At 40.8% G+C, this 16,196-nt stretch overlaps 1 protein-coding gene across 2 annotated transcripts; it reads right to left on the bottom strand.

Moving 5' to 3' along the window:
* Positions 1-1,850: 1,850 nt before the first annotated feature.
* On the bottom strand, positions 1,851-15,999 carry LOC111835268 (glycerol-3-phosphate dehydrogenase [NAD(+)], cytoplasmic). 2 transcript variants are annotated; one of them, XM_023795388.2, is made up of 9 exons: positions 15,936-15,999; positions 14,699-14,823; positions 10,657-10,834; positions 9,631-9,771; positions 9,206-9,344; positions 6,876-6,988; positions 4,562-4,798; positions 4,125-4,231; positions 1,851-2,609 (listed from the first exon to the last, which is right to left on the bottom strand). In XM_023795388.2, the coding sequence occupies exons 1-9, from the start codon at positions 15,936-15,938 to the stop codon at positions 2,513-2,515; spliced, it is 1,140 nt and encodes a 379-aa protein (XP_023651156.1). In that variant the 5' UTR covers positions 15,939-15,999; the 3' UTR covers positions 1,851-2,512. The 2 variants fall into 2 exon arrangements, with proteins under 2 accessions (XP_023651156.1, XP_023651157.1); XM_023795389.2 differs by lacking the exon at positions 15,936-15,999 and having other exon boundaries at positions 14,699-14,922.
* Positions 16,000-16,196: the final 197 nt, after the last annotated feature.

Raw genomic sequence — 16,196 nt, 5'->3', positions numbered from 1 at the left:
TCAAGCCCAGAATTTCTTTGAAAGTAGTGTAGTATACAGTAGGTACACAGTGTTTCACTGTGATATAATGACCTCAGTTAAGCAGTCTAACCCATCTGACACCCTTTTTCTGGTTTCGCTAATTATAGCTTCACCTTTGCCCGATAGACTGTCGTTATTATTAGGTGCCTGATGGCTATAGTTGACTCAGACACTATGGCAGCAATTTCAGCTGGTATGAAGTCGAATGGCAGTTGATTTTCAAAGTGGTTATCAGTCACCTACAACAGACAGCTGACTTAAAGTGCTCAGTGAAGAAATAAAATGTGAAATTATTAAAGTCAAGTTTAACAAACGTTTTGTAAAGTTATGCATGACATAGTGAAGCGTTTACATTTAATCTCTGTTTATAATTGTGTTTAACTGATTTAATTTATAGTTTTAAGTTTAAAATGCTGAATCAAATAGAAGAGAATTGAGGACACTTTTGTACAGTATAGTGCCAATAATGTTTTGGTCAGACTATATCCCTGTTATATACATGTAGCTTAGTGCTGGAAATGCCAATGAACTCCTACAGCTGAGACGTGCTCCGAAGTTACTCTAAGAGCATGTGAAGTGTGCACGCTCTGCCTGTTTTATTCTGTTTCTCCCACGGTTCAAAGACACACAGCTGAGACCAATGTATGACTCCCAGCCGTCCATAGTGTATGACGTGAGCGTGTCGACATGCCAACCAGGGTTCACTCTACTGTGTACCCAGATCAAGCAGATCCTGATCAGATAAGTGACTATTGGAATGTTATAAATGTTAAGGATGACCTGTGTGTGCAGGAACACTCATGAAAGGATTAAGCTGTGGCCTTCAAAACTAATTAGACATATAAACCAAAATTGTGCACATGTGGGTTTTTAGGTCCCAGTCAAATCTTCCATTCCTCAACCACTTATCGTCTCCTGGAGCTTATCCCAGGTAGCACAGAGCTGAAAGTGTGGGTATAACCAGGACAGGACCCAGGACAGGACGCCAGTCCACCAATATGCAAATTCATTTGCATAAACGCCACCATTTTTAGGATTGGTCTTTAGACACCAGTTAGCCTGACTTTGTGTCACAGTACTGTTGGGGGGGGGGGGGAACCCACGCTACACAGGGAGAACATACAACCCCCCCACACACATAGAGCAGAGGTGGAACCTGGACATGTCAGGCAACTGTACTACCCACTCAACCACCCCAGCACCTACCTCCAAAATGAATCATATACCTTAAAGAATCTCAAAAAACAGCGGGAGGAGAAATGAGAAGCTGGCGGGGTCGGTGTGCTTTGGGCACTGCGTTAGCTGGGGTCACTGAGCGAGGCTGCGCCGTCGACACATTCCAGCGGAGCGACACCACAGCGGTGGCACCAACGGCAGCAGAGGGGCCCCAGAGTTAAACTTCACACACGTCAGATAATCCGAGAATTCAGTCATTTGGGGAAAACGGGTGCAACCTGATCATACAGGTGCAAACCATTGGGTTTCATGCCCTTTAAGGGATTTTTTTTAGGATAAATTGTCAGTGGATTGGCTTTAAAAGTGTGGTGCAGAAGATATCCATGTGACATGAGCAGGGAGGAAGGTGGTAAGACTGGAGAATGGTAAAAGATAAGAGTGCAGAGTGTCAGGAGAGGCAGTATGAGATAGTGATCAAATTGCAGTGAAGTGCAGTGGAGGGGCAGGGCCTGATGCCAGGAGGCCAAAGCACTGGCATGTAAATGCACACAGCACACAGGCTACATCTATGGCCGTGTCAATGCACCACCGCGAAAGCCACACTACTGAGAGGGATTAACGAAGCGGTGCAGAGTGACTGAAACGACACCGAATTACACAGATTTGCAGCTGTTTATTTCAAAAACGAAGGGCCTGACACACGATACAAACAAACACAGGATTAAAATAAAATTTAAAAAAAAAAGACACGACAAGCAAAACAAAGGCACCTGGGAAGGAAGTCTGGCTTAAAACGACACAATTAACCGGTTAAACAACACAATTAATTGTCAGAATACGGAACATGACACAGTGAGGTGATGGACTTGTGGGTATTTCAGGCTCTGTAAGGCACTCCTGTTTAAAAACCTGCAAGGCTCAAAAGTTCTCAAATAAGGCAACAAATAAAATGTATAAAAATGGCACAAAGATGTGCAAATGTTCCTTTTCAAAGAGTGTCCTTTAGCCCAGTAAAATTAAGATGTTTTAGATGTTCTACTACAAAAAATATTCTATTTACTTGCCATGATAAGCATTTCGATATCAACTCCAAAAAGTCTCTGACAAGTCAGGTAGTATTGAATCGGTGGAACCTAAGAGAAAGCATTTGTGGAAAATCTCCCAAAGGTGAAACTTTAATTTCACCAACTTCCTGTTTGAGAAAAATAGATAAGAGGGGAAAGAAAACATTTATTAGAGCTAATTAACTTCCCAAAGCATCTTCCAGTGCACCTCAACATGTGCTGGTTTTGCCTCCATGTGGATGAAGAAAGGATTACATGTGTTCTGGGTGGTTTTGCAAGCAGGTGATGAACTCCTTTACTGGGTGTCCCTGATAGCAGATCTGGTAGACTGCCGTGAACAAAGGAAACCTGTAGAAAAAAGAAAATAAGGTGAAGTGGTAAAGGCAGAGTGATGATCTTATCAGGGCGAACCGGATCAGACAGTGCCAAAATTTTGGTGTCATTGGGACCATGAGATTTTCAGGAGAAGAGGTGTGACCAACAGAGAGGACAGCACCAAATTCTGTAATAACATTTATCTCTGAAATCTCCAGCACTTACAATAGGGACTAGATCATCTTCATAAACATTACACTTCTTCCAGAATTAAAAATGCAGAGTGCTAAGTAATAAATCATCCTTAAGGAATTACTGGAGAACATCTAAGACAAAGGCTCCATTTAGTTTTTTTTTTTTAATACAAAGACAGATATACATAATCCATGATTTTATACACGTCTCACAAGCTTCTCTGTCTTTTTGACAAATATAAATGATCTTTCATTTCGCCTGAAATGTAAACGACCTCTAAAGCACTTATGTCCTGCTTCTGGTGCAATAGCAGTATGGGGAACTAGCCACAAGAAGTTATATTATTTCATATTTACTGGAATATATGGGCCTCACTTGCATCAAAGAATTGAACATTAAAAAAAATCAATTCTGTCACCATAAATAACCTCTGTCCATCTTTGTGATATATATACCTTTTTATGTTTCCCCCTTAAAGCAGGGTTACATTTCTAAAGGAACAGGAGAATGCTCTTCATTGTTGGGAAGCCAGGTGTGGACCAATCCAGGGTTGAATCTCAATATGCGTACTTGACCGTACTTGTGATCTTGTGTACCCGTTTTACATCATTTTCCATTGCCGAAGACCAGTTCCAATACTAAGATCACAAGATCAGAGGACACTAAAAATCCCTAGATACTGGTCTTTCTCCACCCCAGATATCAAGGATACATTGGGTGCGTCCTTGCCAAGTGAGAACAATCCCATGATTCATTGCGTGCTGTTGTGATGGCAGAGGAAGAAGGCACAAACCATAACTGTATTACCTTAATCGGAGCTACCTTAATCAGAGTAACGTTTCCGTCATTCCTGTCAGATAGTATTTTCCCCACCGTTTTTGACCTTTATGGCTTCTGAAACTGCTGAACTGGAATGGTTAATAGGCATGTGTATGATTTGTACAAAGCTGAAATAAATATGAAAATTCTATGGTAAAACTATTTGTGGAAAAAAACACTAGTAATCTTGCCAGGAATATTTAATCATTTAGACTGGACATTTCGATTATGTCTCATTTATTAAATACTATGATAATAATCAGCTGAGCAAACAGCATGGTGGAACAGCATCTGTCTCAGTTGGTGCGTTCTCTGTCCTTGTGATCTTGCAAAACCGGTCTTACTAAGACCACAAGTATGGTCTTTGTGTTCTTGGTACTGAGATTGAGCCCAGGAACCACACAATTTCATCAGGATTTGCCTGGCTACCCAGAACCAGCTCGCATAGTCAGCCGGTCTACTGGCTTGGCTGAAATAGGACTACGACTGTCAGGATTGGTCAGATTCATCAGGTTTAACAGTTACACTGCTTACTTCTCCACGAGGTTCTTGTGCTTGAGGATATGGTTAACTTCCATCGCCGTTGCCGGACCCTGCAGCTTCTGCCCGTTCAGCATCTCCTTCTCCAGCTCCTCGATTGACTGCAAAGGGGAGAAAAATACAGCATGGATCCAATACACTGGAGTTGGAGGGACTTTAATGACACCTTGTTGATCTGCTTGAAGAGATTTATAACCCCTGTGCAAGCAATGGAAGAAACACAGCTTTGAACCCCCATAGTGTATAGGATTCTCAGGTGCTGTCAATCACTCTTCTACCTCCAATGGGAATGAGTAATCAATAGGAAGTGGGTTAAAGCTGACAGTGATTGGCAGCTCACAATAATCCCACCCACCATGTCTGCCATTGCGCCCTTCCTGTTTGCCGATGTGATGACGGCACACGGATGCCGCGCCCATGAGCAGCCTCACCTTCCCCGTTTTGACGAAGGCCTCCGCGATCTTGCGGTTGCGGCCGCCGTAGCAGGTGGTGATGAGATCGGCCACGCCGCAGCTCTCCAGGAAGGTGGCCGGGGACACAGCCCCGCCGGTGCAGAAGATGCGCGCGAAGGCGATCATCTCCATCAGCCCCAGACGGATCACTGCTGCCTTGGTGTTGTCCCCGAAGCCGAGGCCATCACAGAAGCCTGCACCTACCGCCACCACGTTCTTGTGGAAAGACAAAAAAATTGATGCATAAGTAGACAAACAAATGGGGAATTTCTTGGTCAGTCATGTCTTCTGCATTGTGAACTATCTGTTCATGTCCTGTTACTTTATTCTGTATTACATTTAAATTGCACATGTATCCTATGTCGTATACGTTACGTTTTATTTATTATTCATTCTCTGTTGTATACTATTTATATCCTGTTATCTTCTTCTGTTTGCTATTGTTACTTGATCCGGTGAGCAATACCAACAAAACTTTCCACCAGAGGTGGATCGTTCAGGTTCAGAAAGTAAAAATCCAGACCAAGATTTTGTTTCAATCAAGCAGCTGAGTACTGTGAACACCTCTTTAAAGCAGGGGTCTCAAACTCAAATTACCTGGGGGCTATGAGGTGCTCCCCCAAGGGGGCCATGAGAGGAATCACACAACAACAAAAAAAATCCCATCTTTTTCAACTTGAAAATTGAAACTCATCTATAAAAAAAAACAAGCCTCTGCTCAATTAAAGGAAAAAAAAACATTAGTATAGAGCTGAGATGAAATGGTATGAAAATTTAAATTTCATGATTATAGTGACCAAAATGATCACAGTTATCAGTATTATCACTGTATTATTAAAATGTGCTGAAAATCTACTGATACACAAACAATAATCATTTTACCAGGTTCTACATTGAAAATCACAAATACGTTTAGCAGCAGTGTGTATTTTTTGTTTGCATTAATATTAAGATAACATAAAAACCCATGTAAACATATGAAAACCACATCATCTCCTAAGAGCTCGACTATTCACTGAACTTCAAACAAACACAAATAATGCTGTCACATTGTGGTTATGCTGGAAAGTCCATACAGAAGAAGGAAACTAGTCTACATTGTTCTGTTTCAAGAATAAATAAATACAAATGTGCACACAATGAATTCTTAGCAAATGGACATTCAACTTGCTCTGAGGCAAAAAAAAAAAAAATGCCGTCTCCAATACATCACTGGCAGTGTGTGGTGTCTTTATAAGAGGGGGTAACACACAAAGCTTCAGTTTACATTATTGACAAACTATTAGCAAGTTAGACAGACAAACCATGACATTTTCCCCCTGCTCCCAAGTTTCAACGTCATGCACTGAGCTAATAGTTAACTATTAGTTAACAAACCCACATTGCATCTGGGAAGTTTTTCAAAGCACCGTAATCAAGCACTGTTTTAACGATAATTAAAATTGGACATGGTAATACTGTCTGGAATTTTACCGTGAACCCAGTAGCCATTTCATACCTAGTGCAAAGTAAAGATTGATTTGAGGGCCATATTAAATAGTACAATAAGAACATGTGGACGCCGGCTGTGTGAAAGTGATCTGCGGGCTGGTAGTTTGAAACCGCTGCTTTAAACTCAACTGGTTGGTTGAAACAAAAACTTGGTCTGCATTATTACTTTCTAGTAAGTATCCACTGTCCTTAACTGTGTGTCACAAAATACTATTCTATTCTATTTCATTGATCCAAGCATCTTCCATATCCTGTTCAATCCAAGGTTACTGTGAGCACACAGGAAGCACAGGACACAAGGCTGGGGACACGCATAATATCACACCTCAGGGACCAATTCACCCAAAACTGGCTTGTTGTGAACATTTCCATCCATCCATCACTGTAACTGCTTAATCCCAACTGGGGTCGCGGGAGGGACTGGAGCCTATCCTGGGAACAATGGGCGCAGGCAGGAACCAACACACCACAGGGCGTGCACTCTCGCACAGTCACACTCACACAATTACGGGGCCAACTTAGAGTCACCAATCAACCTATCGTGCACATTTTTGGACTATGGGAGGAAACCAGAGTCCCTGGCGGAAACCCACACGAACATTGGAAGAGCATTCAAGCTCCACACAGAAAGGACCTACACCTGACCTGGGGGCCGAAGCCAGGACCTTCTTGCTGCCATATTCATACACTTATATTCAGGTATTTATACACTAATATCTTATCTGCATCCTTAGTTCCATTCTTCGTTTCCAGACCAAAGCATCCAGTAATTTACATGCATCTGGCCAGAGTGTCAGCGTACCTTCAGAGCTCCACAAATCTCCACCACATCTGACTCCTCCACCACCGTCACGCGGAAGTTGGGCGTCTGCATCAGCTCTTTCAACAGAGGTCCGTATTCTTTGTTCTTGCACCCTTGAAGGAAACAAAAGAAGTGTGTGCGCCGAGAAGAAAGCAGCATGCCATTTAGCATCCAGTCCTACTGCAGATTTCAGTGCAGGACTTCAAGCCAAATTACATCTTGTTCCTGCATGGACCACTGAGCATATCACTGTTTACTTGACTACAATTCCCAGGGTGCATTTTCTTACTGTCAGGGACATTGTGTTTCACTTCAGTTAAGATTGTTTTAATTGGCATGACATGATTGTGACTGCTGACAATCACACTGTCAGTCCTTTCCAGCTATCAACTCCCCTAGTTAAACATTTTGTCATACTGTATTGAAAATTTAACCAGTCATCTTAGATTTTTTATTCCTAAATTATTAAATGAAAATAAACCATAAGAAAACACATGAACCTTCCTTTTTTCAGCTCATTTTTGCTGAGATTCAAATTTACTAAATTTAAAAGTAGGCAACACTCCTTGAGGGGAGACAAATATTCAGTAGTAACTCAGTTACTACTGAAGAACAAATAATGAACAAATATAGTAGCTACTTAAGAAGAAAGATGTCATGATTCATTAATGATGAACAAACATGAGATCAATAGTTCATTAGTGTTATTCATGACTTGTTCCTTCAGTAGTTCTTTGGTAGTTCCTTCAATAGTTCACTAAGGTTTACAGAATTAACAGATCAGTCATTAATGATGAACAAACATGAGAGTTTGTAAGCAACACTTAGTTTGTGGTTAATACAAAGTAAAAGCATATTATTACGTTATTTGTGTCCCCTCAAGTAAAGTGTTACCTTAAAGTATTTATTATTATTCAAAACAATAATAATAATCTAAAATGAAGTTATTTGTGGAGATTACTGTGAAGGTTTAAGTCTAATAGGTCTGGTACATGTATATTCTGCAGAAGAGTTAAATGTTTTTGTTCTCAAACCCAGGACTAAAGATAAATCGTACATACAGTTGTCATTTAATTAACACTGGTGTTAAAAAGGGTTGGATTCAACACTAAAGCCATGTCTCTTCCTCAAAGGGGGAAAAATGTGTTTTGTTCTGATGTTGCTCTGACTGCCTGTGTACATGGATTCAATAGCATCACAAGCTTAATGCTGCTTCCAGTAACTCCACTGGAGAGTTCAGTGTGCCAGGACTGAAACACACTTTTTGGCAACGAGCAAATGTTTCACATTCATTTTGATTTCAACTAATGTCAGTTAGCATTTTTATGGAAATTTGGGCTGTGTGTGTACAGCACACATTTTTGCCATGTTTTTGAGGGATTTAAAGCAACAGATAGCTGTTTTGCACTATAGGTGCACACAAATTTTATAATTTATTCAAAATCATACTTGTGTATATTTTATTTTCACCTGATTAGATGCTAACTGCAATTCATTACCTCTGTACCTGTACACAGCACAATGACAATTAAGTTCAATCGAATCCTAATCTAATCTGATTTCAATAGTTCCTTTGTTAGCCAAGTAAATATATCATTTATTTTGTGGCGAAATGGGTTAATTTGTGGCCAGGACCCCGGGTGCACTGAGGCCTTGGGAATCCAGTATTTAGTAAATATACTCCACTCTAAAGATCATTCACTGAAAGTCTAACATTAACAGCAGATCATTAGGATCTCCAGGTTACAGAACTTATCAATTACGTGCGACTGCCTCACAGAGACACAGCTGCATCGACATCAGAGTAACCACCAGTCAGGACTGGAATGAGCAATAGGAATTAGCAAATTAACATTAGTGCATTGAAGGAGCTATTAGGCCTGTGGATATTTTTGTCTCCTGTGTCCCATGTATGTTGTTTTTTTGCCAGCTTATGTAAATATTTATAAAAATTATTTTCAACTCCAATCTCGTCTGATTAAAAACTGATTAAGACAAATGTCACCAATTCATATAGCCAATACTTTGCTGGATTTTAATACTGTTTTCTTTATGGATTCCTCTTAATTTCAATTGCTTAAGGGTTTATTGGACTCCAAGAACCCATTTCAAGAACATGAGATTCAGGGTAATTAAGATGTAAGAGGTTTTTTTTTCCCTGAGCTGAGTTTCCTAACCCTTCCAAAGCACCAAGGATTCTGCCTTAGGATTCTAGCTTCTCGGGTGGGTCGTGTATCAAAATAACGGACGCCTCAATGTTGAGCCTCTTCAACACAAAGACACCAAAATATCAAACAGACATGAAAGATGTTTTCCACCAGACATCTTACCAATGGTGGTTTCACAGAATTTTTCATCTGCAACTTCGTTGGCAATGTTGGCACCCATAAGCACCGTCATGGTGATTCCTAACTTTTCCCGGATGACGTCTGAGATCAACTTCAGCCCCTCTGGGCCCTCATCTACACCCTGAGACAAAATATTTCCTTCAGTGTAGCTAAAGCAATTCAAAACTGCCTTTAATGCTGAACCTTTCTAAGGCTAACAAGCGTAGTTGAGGGTCAACTAAGAGATACCTGAATTTATTGTACTGGTAAGAGTCCTTGATCCGTAAATATTCATTAAATGTTCTATATCAACTAAATATGAAGATGTGCATCTTCAAATTTATTTCCCCCCCAAAAGACAATGATGTCTCCGTAAATGACGTTTGACATAAACTCATTAGCATGCTGAAGCGTGTCTGATCTGCCACCTTGATGAGGGACATGCCCAGGGCATCCTTCTTGATATGATCCTTGATGCTATCACACATTTTTCCGACGAACTGGTGTGGCACCACAAAAACCAGGATGTCTGCTCCTTTGACGGCATTGGGCAATTCCGGGACGGCTACCTGCAAGATGAAAAGAAAGGGTGCCCTCAGGAGGTCATTGAGTACTTTGTGCTTCCAATTCCAGGTGGTACTTCATTCACCGCCAGCGGCGTTGTTCACAGAATGCTTTCATTTCGCCGATAGCCCATGCTGTAATTCCAACTGTCGCCCTTGATAAATTCTATGTGCTCACCAGCCCTCCAAATAAGAGTCAAATCAAACCCTGTAGCTCTAATTAAAACCACTCCAGGTAAATTTAAGATGTTTTTCCCTCATGATGTTGCCGGGCAATTAATTTGTTTGGCTTTCTGTATTTGGAAACATTTCTCAATTTAGAAATATTGTGTGCAGGGGGACAACAACAATACAGTGGGAAATTAAGTTATAAAGAAGTTATTAGATTTCTCAGCTTGACCGCAAAACCAAATTACGGCACATAGTTTTTCGTAATTCGAAGCATTCAACATTTTTGCTCAAAGGCAATGATTTCAATCTTGTTGCTCGATTTCGAAAAACTATCAGTGTATTCCAACTGTGATATTAATTTACTGAGATTCATCCTACAAAGCCACCAAAAATACATACACAAATATGTTTGAGTTTTGGTCTAGTTCTTATACATTAAGATCCTGTTGTTACCCATAGCTTAGTTAAATCAGATCTGTCAGGGCAGTGTATAACTCAGTTGGTTTGGGATCTGTGGCCATGTTTGGAAGGTTATGGGTTCAAATCCTGTACCTGGTAGAGGAAAGATTTCACTACTGGGCCCTTCAGTGAGACCCAGAACACCAACTTCTCCAAGGACCCTGGCTGACCCTCTGCTCTGCTTCTCACTTGCAATGTCATTTTAGATAAAAGCATCTGGTAAGTGGATAGAAATAATCTACCACACAGCATCAGTCTTACCACATTTGGGGGTAACTTGTGCCCAGGGAGATACTTGATGTTCTCGTGTTCAGTGTTGATTATCTCTGTGAGCTTTCGGCCATTCACCACTTCCTCAAACACCCACATGTTGACAGTCTTGTCAAACCTGGGGTTCTGGGCCACATTGGCACCAACGATTTTGGCTATAGCAGAGCCCCTGTGGAGAGCATAGATCAGAAACCAAAGGGTTATCCTCCCAAATATGCCGTTGAGGGCCTAAGCAAAATTTGATTCACCCACTGTTCATTTGACATAAGCCTTCCCAACCAGACAGGCTGATCAGATGAGGGTGCCCCCTGGTGGCCACTGTGCCCTAAGCAGCTGTTTACTTCACTTTCACCTTGAGCAGCTCTCTGCAGTTACGAACACTTAATTTCTGCTATAACTTCTTCCCTTTAACCTTTCACATGCAGTTTTGTTGTGCAATCATCCCTGATTAATACTTTCCCACAATGCATTTCTGTCTAAAACTAGACCAGAGGGCAACCCCACTATGCAACCTGGAAGCCAGGGTCCAGAGTTCAATTCTCTTACAACACAGGGACAAAAACCATGTGTGATGCCCACAGGAAACAAATCTTTCATGAATACCCATCACATTTTTCACATGACATACAATTCAATTAGAATTCACAAAAATGTAAAAACTGCAAGGCTCCACAGATTTACTGCAGAAAAATCCCAGTGTAGTGTACTGAAAGTAAACAAAATATATGCATGACAGGGGCATAACCTTGGTTTGAACATTGGGAGGGGTTGAGGTCAACACCCATTTAGGGGCAGACATGGTCATGGGAAGGGGGGGGGGGGTGTATTAGCCGGTTTTGATTTTTGGGGAAGTTACAGCCCCCCATCCCCTGGAAATTTATGTCCATGATGTATGATATTATCAACGCATGATATTATGAATATCTTATGAAAAATAAGCACTTCGTTTTAGCTTTGCATTTCTCTGTGAAGAACCAGAGCTAAACCACTATTAGCAGATACAGATCAGGAAATCGGGGTCAAAAAAGATGACTGCAAACATTCCAGCGGTGAGAAAACAAGCACGATTTTTTAGTCCAAAAGAAACTTGTCTTAAAAAAAAGAAAAAAAAGAAATACATATAATTAAGCAAAACAAAGATGAAGTTAATGTCAGCAACAGGAGATCTCTTCATTCTTCATGAATATTTACCACCTGATAGAGTGCTCACATGCTTATAACATTCAAGATGGAGGACGTACCAAACTCTGACCACACAACAAGAAAACAAAGAAAATGGATTCAGACTCTTATATCACCCTCATCCCCCCAGGTACCTCTGTCACTCAATGCACTTTATTTCAATTTTTTAATTTATTTAGTGATTTAATTTTATAGTAGAAACCAATAGTGTTTTTTTTTTTTTTTATTAATTTTGACTGTGGGAACTGTGCAAGAATTCCAATATACTTGTATTTCTGTACCTGTGCAGAAAGCAAATAATTCAATTAAATAGTAACTGGTAGGGATTTTCTTAAAGGTTGCACATATGGTCTGGGCATACATGAATAGCACTGTACTTTTCTGTTGACCTCCCAGACATACAAGTCACATCCTGCAGTCTGAAATAGCAGAGGGTTCACGAGGATCCCTCCCCCGCGCTCCGTGAAATCGTGCACAGGCCGTCTCAGATCTCCACACAAAGGGCAAAGAAGCAGGGCCGAGTCCTACTGAGGCATCCGGGATTTCCTGCACATGGCCTGTGTGGGTTCCCTGTACGACGGTGTACTGACACTCTTCATGAGGAGGTCACTGTCCGTACATAATTTACCCACAAATTAACCTCCCACATCAGTCCAGGATTAAACAGTCAACGTAAGGCAAGTTCCCAAGCCATGAGAATACCATTTAAAATTCCTTATTAATAAACTGTTAGAGGAAATGCAACTAAATTGCATAGTAATTGATTAAGCTGAATAATAAAGGCTTGACTCAAGATTGCTGGGATGAATCAGAAGAAAAAACCCTTGTTTGTAAGGATGAATAGTTCAGTCAAAAGTTTGGACATGCCAAGCCGCCTACAAAGGAGAGTGATAGTGTCACCACACATGACCTGGCCACCTGACCGAAACACAGTACAAATGGTTTTGGAGGATTTTGACCCACAGAGTGAAGGAAAAGTGGCCAATGAGAGCTCAAAATATGTGGGAGCTCCTTCAGGACAGTCGGAAAAGCTTCCCAGGAGGCACCTCATGAAAGTTAAGCTCCCTGCTCAGGGCCCAATGTTGGGGTCACTCTGCGGACCCAGGGATTTGAACCGGCAAACTTTTTAATCCCAACCTACAACAAATTGCCCCCACCGAACAATTTTTAAAATACTTTTTTTGGTCAATGCATAATTCCATATATGTTATTTTATAGTTTTGATGTCTTTATTCTAAAATGTAGAGAACAGTACTAATAAACCTTTCTGTGGGTATGGTTTTGACTGGTACACCGTACATGCATCCTGAAACTGGAGGAGCCTGTACAGCAACATTTTTTATCTAGCAAGTTTGGTCACTGATCGCCAAGACAACCCTTTGACCCACTCACTAAGGCTTACTAAAGACTGAACCCCAAGCAGGCTAATGCAGCTGTGACATGCTGCAAGAAGATTAAGAGACCCTTGGGTGGACAGAGACATTGTGAAACTGAGACTTGGCACCATCTCCATGACTGCCTGGACTTAATAACCTCCAGCAACAATGTTCTTTTATTGCAAATTTTAAAATGAACAATATGACAGAAAATGATGCACATTACAGAAAAACACAAAATACTAACAAAAAGCAATAAAAAGAGGACATCAAACCATCCGTTTCATATATACTATATATATATTTGAGGTACCAATTTCTATCAGTACGAAGGAGTAACAAAGCAAAAATGTATTTTACCAGCTGCTGTCAAAGGTACCAATCATACCTGCCATAATGTGTCTTGTAAACACTGGGACCTGGGAGGTTTTTTGGGTGGGGGGAAAGGCCATTGCATCCCCCACAATCTACCAAGAAACAACTTTTGCCTGTGATGTCATAATTAGGTGGACATACACAAAGCATACTGAATTGAAATGGCAAAATGTGGACTATTATTAACCTACAATAGGCTTTGTGTGTTAGAGTAAGTATCACGCAGCCTCTTTCCACTCAACAGACCGACTGTGACAGAACCAGCAAAACATCTGAGCAAATGTTTGTTCTTGATAAAAGCCGGGAAAATTCTGAGCATGCCAAGAGAACAGAAAATGAAAATATTATTTAAAGACAGAAGCAATTTCCTTTATAATTATTACCGATAACGCCATATTTTGTAAGTCTGGTTAATCTTTGATCGATATGATTAAGGAAATGTGGTTAAGTTGTATATCGCAAACAAAATAATCAGGAAGAGTAAGGTTTTTGACAGGTGGCGGCGCCTTACCGGTGTTACACCAAATTCTGTGACCCGGCACCGGCACAGTAACAGTACAGCAACGTTTCTAACAAAAACAGACGGAACTGCATACCGAACAAGACAGAAAAGGTTCTAAAAACGTCCCTTGTACAGAGATGAAAAACTTAGGCTACGTCCAGAAGTTGGCGAATCTGTTTGATACGTGGGCATAACAGCATAATATACGAAAAACATCTGCAAACAATATTCACAGTAATAAAACTGTAGTCGGTGAGCAACATCAAAAACTTACATCACTAAAAGTGTGGTGTGGTGTTATCTGGGGAGGGCAAAGCTATACTGAAGTACAGGCATTACACGGATAAACTGCGCAAGAAAATCAATACGCCGGCAACCTGTTGTCAAAGCGCACGTCAGCGCCTTAGCGGGATTAAAGTTAAAGGCGATAATACATACAAGTATTTAAATTTATATAGGCCTATCTCATGATTCATTCTGGATACTTCAAGATAAAACTGATACTAAAGACCTTTCTCATTAAAGAAAATGAAATAAACAAACATTAGATTAGAAGCCAGAGGATAAGAAGCCTGTATTTCGCGAGTATGTCACTCACCAGTTGCCGGAGCCGAGAAGGCAGACTTTCTTCGGCGCTGCCATTGCATGCGACCTTCCGGAGTGGATTGCAGCTGTAGCCGTCCGACGTCCGCCAAGGAGCGCAGCTTCGCACCGGCCGCTGAACTAATAAGTATTTATACTCAGCATGCTAGAGGCTGCGTAAATCACGCCCCCTGCTAGCGCCTGGATTATGCTCCTGGGGGTAAAAATCGCCTACCACGAGTTACCGATTTGGTGCCAATGAACCGACATCTATATAACGGAATATATTGTTGGTCCAAGCACCTGTTACCTTAAATTAAGTAAATAGTATCGTCCCTTCCCCGCACCGCAGTCGTGTGGAATAAAAAAAATTAACTAAAACTAGTTACATTTTTTATTCATTTTCACACACACATCGAAAAGCCAAATGTTTTTTCCCCCCAGAGTGAAATGACAAAATAAGACAGGACTGCCGAGGACCGACAATATGATAAATTATGGAACAAAATTATGAGAAACAAAATACAACTCCCAGAATGCCACAGTCCAGCTCAGCCCGATGGTTTAGATGAGATAGTGACGAGAGATCTGCAAGCTCTGCGATTTTTATTCCGATAAAAGGGCCAGAAGCTTTAGCACAACCTGAAGATACCGAACGCATTTCTACACTACCCACTCCAAAACGCTGTTAGTCCGGGGAATGAATAACCTTGATCTGACCCATATACCGAGCGAATTTTGGATGAATCTCGGTATGTACATTGCAGCTGAGATCACTTTTACGGAGATCTTGAATTATTATACATTGTTTTTCGTGCAGTTCAAGTAAGACCGCAAAGGCCCTTAATAATTTGTGACAGTTGGTTATTAAATTAATGTTTTAAACAGCTTGGCGCACCAGCTGTTTAGCAATTACATGGTTAGGGATCCCTGTCTGGAAACAGAAGACTTGAAAGGGTAATATGTATGACATTAAAATAACTGAATATATACTACGGCCGTACTATGCTCTAGATAATGCAGCAGTGTAACGTACTGTAAAATCATTATTCGCCAGCGATTTTAAGGCTTTATTAGGCGACTTTCAGTAAATAAAAGGACATCCTTTTATACAATATCCAGGGGACAGAAAATGCAAGACACATTTGTCCCTGAACTACAGTAATTTATGAAAAACAATGCGCAAATTAACAAGCGTTAAATACAACGCCAGAAATGTTTAGCACCAGTTATCTATGAAAAATATGACTCACCATAGTTCAGCTATTCAAAGTTCTCCTGTGAATATTCATGTCAGAATCCAAGGGTGAATTCATAAGCTCAGTGCATATCGACATCCCATTCAAGTACGGTGCAATGAGACACACTATTCAGGTGGACATCTTAAAGGGGAAGCTGGAATTTAGATCAGACATAGACTATATACTTTTACCATTATTTTGCTTCACACGAACAGATCCCTTCCCGAGACTGCAAATATTTCCTAGCAAGAGTCTTTAAGAAACTGAGTTCTA

This window comes from Paramormyrops kingsleyae, chromosome 8, assembly GCF_048594095.1.
Source record: "Paramormyrops kingsleyae isolate MSU_618 chromosome 8, PKINGS_0.4, whole genome shotgun sequence".
Classification (NCBI taxonomy): Eukaryota; Metazoa; Chordata; class Actinopteri; order Osteoglossiformes; family Mormyridae; genus Paramormyrops; species Paramormyrops kingsleyae.
This window is presented reverse-complemented; position numbering and strand designations above follow the sequence as displayed.

What these genes read in the sequence shown, in the direction of transcription:
- LOC111835268 (XM_023795388.2), bottom strand. An exon ending in ACAAGTTACCCCCAAATGTG is followed by an intron (nt 9,772 to 10,656) that starts GTAAGACTGATG and finishes TTCATCTTGCAG; the next exon opens with GTAGCCGTCCCGGAATTGCC. An exon ending in ATTCTGTGAAACCACCATTG is followed by an intron (nt 6,989 to 9,205) that starts GTAAGATGTCTG and finishes GTTTCCTTCAAG; the next exon opens with GGTGCAAGAACAAAGAATAC.